Source organism: Morus notabilis, unplaced genomic scaffold, assembly GCF_000414095.1.
Source record: "Morus notabilis unplaced genomic scaffold, ASM41409v2 Scaffold314, whole genome shotgun sequence".
NCBI lineage: Eukaryota > Viridiplantae > Streptophyta > Magnoliopsida > Rosales > Moraceae > Morus > Morus notabilis.
Genome location: NW_010360279.1, coordinates 102,267 through 112,253, shown reverse-complemented (window position 1 = coordinate 112,253; position 9,987 = coordinate 102,267). Strand labels below are relative to the sequence as shown.

Below are 9,987 nucleotides of genomic sequence, written 5' to 3'. Positions count from 1 at the left end.
AAATCTGATAATCTAATCTTATAAATAAATATTTATTCATTTATTTTATGTGGAGCTTTCATACATACAGCTGAGCACACACATAATATCTCACCCTCCTATCTCCATACCTTTACCGATAAAGTCTACAGCTTAGCTCGGCTCAGCTCTGCTTACATTACTAGCTCGATCGGCTCTTTAATTTACAACTTAGGTTTTCTTTCTTTTGGAGTTTGTTAGGCTTGAGAGCCGCCAATTAAGCCGATGTTGTTGTAGGCCCAACCCAACAACTAACTAATTAATTTCCGCGGTTCCACCTCCACAATATATACTATATACTATATAGTCGCGCCAGTGGATCATATATGATGGTTATTATTAATTATTTAATAAATAAGTATTATTATAATATCTGCATCAGAACTTTTGAAGTTGAGGCGTTTACTTTACATATTGGCAAAGAGTAGATATATATATATAAATGTATATATAAACACGGGCGCGCACACACAAGTATATATTAAGAGGTACTACTACTCAACAACAGCAGAAGAAGAAGAAGAAGAAGAAGAAGATGGTGTGGCCGTACAGGTGGTGTGGAGCAAAGGGGTTCGATCGTACTGAGTATGAGAGTGAAAATGACGATGATGGCTATGTGGGGGTGTACGTGGGAAGGAACAACATGGAGATGTGCAAGTTGAAGATGGAAGCCAATTTTCTTAACCACCCGCTTTTCGAGGATCTTCTTCAGTTGTCGGAGGAAGAGTTCGGATATTCGTACGAGGGAGCCCTCCGAATAGCGTGCGATCTCCATCTCTTCCAACATCTTCTTCATCTTCTCCGATCCGGCAGTCCCTCCGTCCACTATCTTCAGCTTCCAGATCTCATTTCCAACTTCTATAACAATTCTTCTTCTACTACTATTATTACTAAATAAATATGAAATGCAATGCTACGTTACGTACACCATCAATTTATACTAGAACTAGGTCATACTCATACACATTAATTCTTAAAATTTGTAAGATTGTATATTTTGTTTGTTCATCTTCCATTCATCTCTGGTAGTGACTTTTTCTTTCACTATTAAGATATGGAACTCTATTGTTTTCAATATCGATTCAATTATAATAAAAGACACCTATAATTATACCACCCATCTTGTCACCCCCCACCCCCCTTTTTTTTTTTTTTTTTTTTTTTTTTTTTTTTTTTTTTGGGTTAAAGACGCCATATCTTGTTCAGCTATTGCCTATATATTGCGTATATATGTAAGGAAGTTAGCAAACATTGCGATCGATCCTTGGAAAAAATTACAATATGATTTCGCACCATAATGGGTTGTTACTAATTGTTATGTCATAAACAGTTCCACTAATTTTTTTTTTTTTTTTTTTAAATTTGTAATGAGAATGATGATCACTCTCAAAGTCTTTCGAGAGATCTAAAAAATTTAACAAGTGCCCACTACCCACACACAAGCTATTTCTCGATGGTGTGTGAGTCTCTCGGCCTAGTGCTCTAGGGCCGTCAGTGGCTTCTTTTCTTCACCACAGTGCTACTCGTTTTGATCACCTCTTATGTCTTGACATCAAAAGTACATTTCGTGTTGGTCGAGACTTTTATCTTAGTTTTAGTTTTATTTAATGTAATAAAGGTGATGTTGATTCCTTCATTTTGGTGTTTTTTGTTTTTTGTTGCCTCACTCTTTTATGGTGGTAGTAGGTCTAATCCATTATCTGATACAATGTTAACCTTAGTGCTATGAGTTTTTTGGTCTTGATTGATTAGTTTTATCCATCGACTGTAGTAGTTCTGTCAAATGAGCTTTTATTGCGTTCAAGTGTCAATATGTTGAACGGGCCTTTTTTCTATTAGGTCTTGACACTTGTGCTTGCCACTGCGCCTCAATCACCTCCACTAGTGGATCTAATCTTCATATGTAGTCGAATAACCTTATATTTGGTGGTTATTAGAGTCAAAAATACCATTTGGGCATATTTGGTTCTTTTTTTTTTCTTCCTGAGTGGTGCATATTTGGTGTTGTTATTCTCTTAAAGTCGTGAATACCTCCAGGCTTTATATTTCCCTAGATTTCACCCGTAATACTTGTGCGAAGAATAAATAGTTGCTGTTTGTTGAATCTGCATGCTTGAGGTATACATCTAACTCTTCACTATTGACTATTGAGATGAACAAATAACAACAATAAAAAAATGTGGGAGAAATACGAGTTTATAAAAAATGGACAGCCCATCTACTCCAACATATAGGAGAGGAGTAAAACAAAACTTATTCGACAACAACAATCATCAATAAATAGACTTGGGGGGCCCTCAACCAACTTTCGAGTTATACATCATACACCACGATTGCTCCATTCTTTCTTCATGAGCTGATTTCTCCGCAGAAGGTAGAAACATATATAACAAGCTAAAAATTTATCTATTTTTAATTTGGAGGGGAAAATAAAATAACAATGAATAAATTAATAACACGGCTTTTCAAGAGAAAATAACAGAGTTTTAAGATGAAATTCTTGCGTGAGGATCAGCAGAAGGGCACCAAATCGTGCAGCCACATGAATACAAATATGAAGAAGAAAAACAAACACATGAAATGAATAATACCTGTAATTGCTTTGTTTTGTTTTTAATTCCTCTTTTTTAAATGCACTATTTTCCTTCTTTACCAGCCAAATGTGAGTAGTCTACCTATACTTTAGATTCACCAAGTTGGACATCCTTTACAGAAGCATTACTATCCACTCCTTCCTTGAGAAGTCTGATTTCCTCTTCTGTGAGGCTATTTTTCACATTCGGTACGCCCTTGGTGTTGTTTGCAGCCTGCTTCTCAACCTCCACGGCCCAACTATAAATTACCATCCCAACCACCGCAAGAATCATCCCCATGATGTTTTTGAAAGTTAGCTCTGAATCAAAGAGCAGCCACCCTAACGTGAGGACACAAACTGTTTTCATGTGACCTAAAACCTGGAATGAAACTGCCGAGAAGCGCCCAATGCAGAGGTACTGACTCACGTTGCAGAACACAGCGAGAGAGCACGAAAGAAGAATGAATAACTGCACATAGACAACACCGCAACATTTGTGAGTTAAACAACCACAGCAAGAAGATCATCACTGCCAGGGCAGAGTGAGATCAGATGAAAAGGAAAAGATGACTATGAGTGCTCACGATGGCGCCAGTAGACATCTTGTAACTTGTTACTAATTTGCCACTGAGGTAGTAATCGATGAAGGGACCAAAAATGAGGAGAGAGAGCGCTTGAATTGGGGCCGTCTGACTGAGCAGTTCAAATGATCCAATTGAGTACTTCTTTTGTAGGGAACCTATGGTCTGTTTGACAAGGAAACATTACCAAAAGCTATTAATCAATAATACAAATTCTCTCATGGATTCAGTAAAAATTATTAATTAACCAATTCGTTCTTTTTTTTTTTTTTTTTTTTTTTTGGGTGTAAATGTTAAACACCTAAAGTTAAAAAAGGGAGCAGATCCATGTGATTCCAGATCTTGTGGAACAACTTTAAAACAAGAGAGTGGGATAGACTAATGTTAGATCACTTTCACATGCATCTGGATGTTCCACTTAAGACTTAAAGAGAAAGTAAGGATTGAATTTTGTGAAGTTCTAATACTCTCAATAGTTATACTTTCCCCATCTTCAACTGCTTATCTTGATTTTGCATTGCATACGTTAAAAGTTGAAATTCAGACAAAAAGCAGATCTGGTGAAACAAATTATTATTAGCACACAGATCCAGAAGAAGACATAATGTACTAACGGCAACAGATGACAAACTAGCTGGGAGTTAGCATTAACACATGCTATGCAATGGAGCTGAAAACAGTAAAAGAGAATTCATGTATGATAAAATATGATATCATGTAGTTAGCATTAACACATCCGAATTAATATTTTTCATATTCAATGCAGACACGGCATAAGAGATGAATCAAAATGACGTTTGAAATGATTGAAGGGGAAAAGAAACTCACAATTTGCTGCAAGGAGGTAGAGAAAACGGCAACACAGGCACAGATAAAACCTTTGAGATTGACGTTGACATCAGTGACGGTGCAGACACCAACACCAATGACCACAACAACCACTGCCATTTTCACTTCCCTCGAGTACTTGTTGCCGTGAAGAATCCATTCCATCACGCAAACCACTGGAATCATGCTCAGCTTCGATATCTGTTGGTTTGTTTTGTTTGACACAAGTACAACAAAAGATTCATTAGACAATACTACTGATTTAAGAGTGTAATGCTGGATTTAATAAAGGCAAAACTGCAAAACAAACACGACATACTTGGTAGAAGCCGACAGAGTTGAGCATGAGGCTTAAATTCATGCCAGTGATAGACATGTTGGCGACGATGGAGAACCACAGAAGCTCCCAAAGAGGCAAGTGCTTCGAAGCAGACGAAAACCCTGTGGCCTTCGACACAGCTCCCACAAGTGCCGTTACCGCGAAGTGGAACCCCGTCAATGTAGTTGCTGCATCGCCACAACGACAAAGTTGTTTCTTCTTGTTGTTGTTGTTCAATTTAATTTATGACATTCATTTTATCAAAATAACTCAAGAATTGCACAATTACTACAAATCTAAAGCTAAAGCTATGCGAATGAGAAAAGAAAAAGAGAGATCTGATCTGATCTCAAATCTGAGAGAATGAATGAAGAATGATGGTTACCGACCGAAGGCGAAGGCGTAACCGGAAGAAGACATGAGCTGCTTGTTGGCCATGATGATGCCGACGGAGCTGATCACGTTCATCGCCCATGCTCCGACATCCGACACCGCTCCTCCCGTCTTCTTCTCGCTCTGCTCCATTCTTCTCTTCTTCCCCCAACAGGCAATTATTCAGATCCGGATCGGATCCCAATCAAATCAGATCAGATCCAATCGGACTGAGAAGGGAAGAGAAAGAGAGAGAGAAAGAGAAGAGAAGAGAAGAGAAGAGAAGCAATCGGCGATTTACGAGTGGAGGTTTTTGATTTTGAAATTGAGATTTATAAAAACTAAAGAAAAAAAACTGGACCCCTTCCTCTTTTTGCTTTTTGTAACTGAGAAGATAACGAGCCTGAATACCATGTACAAACAAAGGCAGGAAAAGGTATTATATTATTTGTTATTGTTTATTATTCGGAATCTACGAGTACGTATTTTGGTATTAGAATAGAACAGTGAGTGAGTTATAAGTTATTGATGAAAGTGGCCTCTCACCTCAAATCTAATTTCTCTCCGTTCTTTTTTTTTTGGCTGAATCGTCAATTTCCTTTCAACTTCACTCGTTAAATATATAACTTAAATTAAAGAAAATAAAAAAGAAGAAATTTCCTACATCGCATTCACATTCACAAATCCACAACACAATAGATGGGATCCATCATCCATCTCTCTCTCTGTTTCTCTCTCTTGATCCCTGTGCTGTGCAATGTGCATCCACCAATAACAACGTGAAATCACAAGCGCCTCTAGGCCCCACCTACCCAGCTCATACATTCTACATTACATTTTATCTTTTACATTTTTATATTTTAAAATAAAAACTCTCTACAATTATAATTTACACATATCAATTCCTTTAGCAAAGCAAAGATTCCACCCTCTACCCCCAAAAAAAAGAGCTCTATACAATAACTGCAAAAAAAAAAAAAAAAAGTAGACATATAAGTTCCTTAAAACTAAAAAAAGAGACCGTCTCCACATATCGGATGATCTGATGCGACCACCACTATTAACATTAATTAATAGCAGCATATGGCCATTGTCCTCGAATAATTCCTGGATAACTCATTTCAAAGTCTACAAATGTACATTTTCTAATCTTAACAAATATACTCAACAACTATGTACCATTTATTTATTTCTCTTTCCTAGAATCTTTATTGACATAGAACACCGACTAGAATCTTTATTGACATAGAACACCGACATTTATCGATGACAAAAATATTTTTAGACAGCGCATTTTCTTCTTTTTCTATATCTCAAAAAAAAAAAAAAAAAAACAAAACAAAAGAGAGGAGGAGGATTTTGAGATGGAAATTACTTTTTATGTGAAAATACCGTTTAACTTTTTCACAAAATAAATTAGGTTATATATAAAAACTGTTAAATTCCTTTTTACATAAAAGGGTGCTTTTCTACTTTATAACTGTCAAATCTATATAAAAAACGAACAGAAAACTATATGTTATATATATATATATATTAATTTCACGTGATTTTAACATATTCAATAATTAAAAATTAATACTACTAATAAGGATGCCTGGAAAAAAGTCCTATAAAATATAAAGTATAAGTTGGACTTTTTAATATTTTGCCATTCAGGGATGTTAAATTTGTTTCCATATGGTGTGTTGGATGACTTTAGTAGAATTGAGATCGTTGATCTTGATCGATCAAAAGCAGTTTACGATCATGAACTGTTAATATCCGGTTCTCATAGTAATTAACGATACATAATAAACATGATTGTGAATGTGAGACCTCAGCCAAACAAAACATTTAAAAACAAATATATATACATATAGTAACAAAGATGAGCACTATGTTTGTATAAATAATAAGCAAGCGATACTGTACGAATGCCAACAAAAATCCTGAGCCTAAACATGAAAGCAAAACACAGAATGTATCACTCACTAAATCAAATTACAGAACAGAAGGCGATCAATAGAAGCCAACTGGCGACAACGGAATAAGCACTATCTTCTACCTCCCTCCTATTTTCCTCACTTCTCTCTCTCTCTCTCTCTCTCTCTGTATCCCCCAAATACAACAATACAAAGTACAAACAATGCCTGTAAGCGAGCGATATCATCGCTCTAAACAAATAAAAATGAGAGACTAGACAACCACCATTCAATTCATTCCATTTCCATTTCCATTTCCATTCCACCCACAATAACTTTGATTACATAGGACGGCTCCATATACTACAACACACAAGCGGCTCGAATTCTGCTGTCCTCTATTCCCTGCCTGCGGTAGAAGAACTGTGTCTCTGCGCACCCGGTGGTGCCGTTGGCTTCGGGAAGTTATACTCAAACTGCCCTCCTGGAAACTGGGGTGCCTCCACATAGGGGCTCTATGATACCAAATTGGGAGGACCAAAAGGAAAAAGAGAGATGATTAAATAATTGGGAGTGTGTAACATTACGGAATACCAAAGACAATATACGATAGTTAAAATGAGCTTATTATCAAGGATTTGGGAATATGTTTCACATCTAGACTTAAACCCCTCTGTTTTTTTTTTTTTTTTTTTTAATTATTATTACTCAAAAATTTAGGATGTGCTCTGTAAGAGAGAGTGAAGGTAGAAAGGAAGCGGAGTTCAACTTGGGTGAGGGAAATAGAGAGGACGGGGAGGGTATTTTATCGTGTCTAACATGAATGCTCCTTCCCATTTTTCCAACACTATGAAAGGGTCAAAATTGGAGCCAGACGAAGCATTTTCAATATCTCATCTAATCCATTCCCAACCCTACTCCCTCCTACCAAACAACCATAAATTTTATATCTACCCACTATTCTTCCTATACCCCTATCCCTCCTCCCACTTTTCCAGCTACCAAACGGGGCATTAAGGTGAGAGAAAAAAGAAAGTACCTGTGAGGGCTGTGATGCAAAGGTAGTATAAGATTGTCCTTCAAGATTTGAAGATGTTGGCGTGGCAACAGAAACAGGGGAGCAGGGATCATAGCTTGATTCACTTCCATTCAGTTTATGTACCTCAGCATTTAGCACAGTTTCGCCCTCATTCCCGTTGGTCGATTTCACCCCCTATATTCATGCATAAGTTTCCAAAATTTTTTAGCATACAATAAAAAATTTGAATAGCAACCAGAATTGGCAAACAGACGTCAATAGACAATACCTGAAAGATTTTACCGAGAGTCTTCAACCCCTTTGCTCGTGCCCGGAGCTCCTCTTTCTTTACAGTGTTATCTTGAAGGACCTAAGATAAACGATGAACAAATAAAGATCACCACCAAACATTCCTATTGAAATCCTAATCAAATCAGAGAAAAGTAGAGAATAGCGAGAACACCATTTGACAAACGCGGGAAAAAGTAGCCTCGATGTCAGCTACGTTGAGCTTCCAAAGAGAATCGATCATCAGCTTTTTGTGAGATTGCATGTACTCTTCGAGCTCTTCCTCTGTGTAGTTTCCTTCTGCACTGAGTTGCTTTTTCATGTCCTCTTGTAGCTGAATCAAAGCAATTGCACCTATTGTATTGCACATATCATATATCAATGCACGGTATTGTCGCACACAAATAAGTTAAGATTAAGATAAACACAAAAAGAGAAAGAGAGAGAGAGAGAGAGAGAAGAAAAGGTTGGATTAACAAAAGCATCACCATAAGTCATAACCCCAAGTGACGGACGTGCTAGATACCTGTTGCTGCAGTTACTTGGGATTTGATGAAGTGTCCTTTGTTTCTAAACCACTCGGCAACAAATGGGACGCCTAGATATATGGCCTTCTTCCCTAGCTCTTTAGCTGCTTGTCTTGCATATATATAACCAATTGTATTCAGCATATCAACTCCGTAAGCTGTAGCAGCCAGAGAATAAAATCAGTCAGAAATGAAAGCATTCATTCAACCAAAGGGACAAAATTTTCATAATAAAACTTCCCGCCTTCATCATATCATTTTCTTTTCAAGACCGTGTCTAAATTTACCAGCATTGGAAAGCCTCGTCACTTCAGCAATTGCATGATTAATGAAATCATCCTTGTTTCCTTGCACATATTGATTTAATCGATCTTTCAGAATTTGTGCAAGCTTTTCTTCTCTTTCCTTTTGAACAACCTGTAAGAAAATAGAACTCATACCGTGCATTGATATATATCTAGAGAAATAATAAAGTTGAATAATAGTAGTAATAATAAAAAAGGAAGAAGAATAAAAATGGTAGGAAAATCTGATACCCTCATTTTATCTTGCAACTTTTTAGTATCGAATTGTTCCCCTTCTGTGAATATATCTAGAGAAGCCATTGATGCCATGGCAAGTTGGCCTATGTACTCCTCAAAGAGCTCACTACCAAACAGCATCGCAAAGATTGCCGCGGGATCGATAATTGCTTCACTGCCCAAAAAAAAACAAAAGCAAATAACTATAAGCATGAAAAAGCAAAGCGAAAGCATTAATTCTATGAGCTTAAAAATAAAAAAAATAAAAAAAAAACAAAAACAACAAAGGAGATGAATATTGGAGAGAATAACAAGAGACTAACGTTGAGATTCCTGATTTGCCATAAGCATCGTATGCTTGTCTTTGGGAAGGATCACTGAGTACTTGATAAGCCTCCCCAAGAACCTGAAACAACACTTGAAACAAAACTACTACTAGTAACTAAATAACTATAAATAAATAAATAAATATGCCACTGCAACTCCTTGATTTAATTATGATTATGGTCACACTATGACAAACACAAACATAAGCTCATAAACCTTAGTACGGTACAAGGAAAAAAACACAGAAAAGAAAAGAAGAAGAAGTAATTAGTTACCTGAAAATTTTGTGCGGCAAGAGGATCGTTTGGGTTTTTATCGGGATGAACTTGTCGTGCCTATAATTTAATAATAATAATAATAATAATAATAATAATAATAATAGATTAATAGAAAGCGAAGAGGGTAATTAATTAAAAGGTTGAATGGGTATGTCTGTATTAGAAGGTAATTTAGTTTAAACTAGGCGTAGTAAAATAGATCCCATCCCCAATTACAAGTAATTAGAGAGAACTAAGGCACATAAACAGATGGATCGGATCTATAAAATTAATTAAGTTTGAGATTGAGTTTTTTTCGGGTTTGGGTTATAAAGAGAAAGAGAAAGAGAAAGACCTTGATGTAATAAGCTTTCTTAATTTCAGCCTCGGTGGCGGAGGGGCTGACTCCCAGCACGTCGTAGTACTCCGTCTCCTTCACCATTTCTCTTTTC

General features: G+C 36.6%; 3 protein-coding genes across 3 annotated transcripts; 1 reads left to right on the top strand and 2 right to left on the bottom strand.

The window, feature by feature from the left end:
- The first annotated feature begins 493 nt into the window (after positions 1–493).
- On the top strand, positions 494–978 carry LOC21407495 (auxin-responsive protein SAUR15). The gene has a single exon (XM_010096176.2). It carries the CDS (start codon positions 554–556, stop codon positions 914–916), a length of 363 nt encoding a protein of 120 aa, XP_010094478.1. The 5' UTR covers positions 494–553; the 3' UTR covers positions 917–978.
- Positions 979–2,196: 1,218 nt separating this feature from the next.
- Positions 2,197–5,201, bottom strand: LOC21407494 (UDP-rhamnose/UDP-galactose transporter 3). Its single transcript, XM_010096175.2, has 5 exons — positions 4,711–5,201; positions 4,322–4,509; positions 4,003–4,203; positions 3,178–3,339; positions 2,197–3,062 (listed from the first exon to the last, which is right to left on the bottom strand). Exons 1-5 carry the CDS (start codon positions 4,844–4,846, stop codon positions 2,694–2,696), a joined length of 1,056 nt encoding a protein of 351 aa, XP_010094477.1. The 5' UTR covers positions 4,847–5,201; the 3' UTR covers positions 2,197–2,693.
- Positions 5,202–6,552: 1,351 nt separating this feature from the next.
- On the bottom strand, positions 6,553–9,981 carry LOC21407493 (chaperone protein dnaJ 10). The gene is made up of 10 exons (XM_010096174.2): positions 9,891–9,981; positions 9,554–9,613; positions 9,275–9,357; positions 8,967–9,126; positions 8,718–8,847; positions 8,430–8,588; positions 8,079–8,257; positions 7,905–7,985; positions 7,637–7,810; positions 6,553–7,112 (listed from the first exon to the last, which is right to left on the bottom strand). The coding sequence occupies exons 1-10, from the start codon at positions 9,975–9,977 to the stop codon at positions 6,996–6,998; spliced, it is 1,230 nt and encodes a 409-aa protein (XP_010094476.1). The 5' UTR covers positions 9,978–9,981; the 3' UTR covers positions 6,553–6,995.
- Positions 9,982–9,987: the final 6 nt, after the last annotated feature.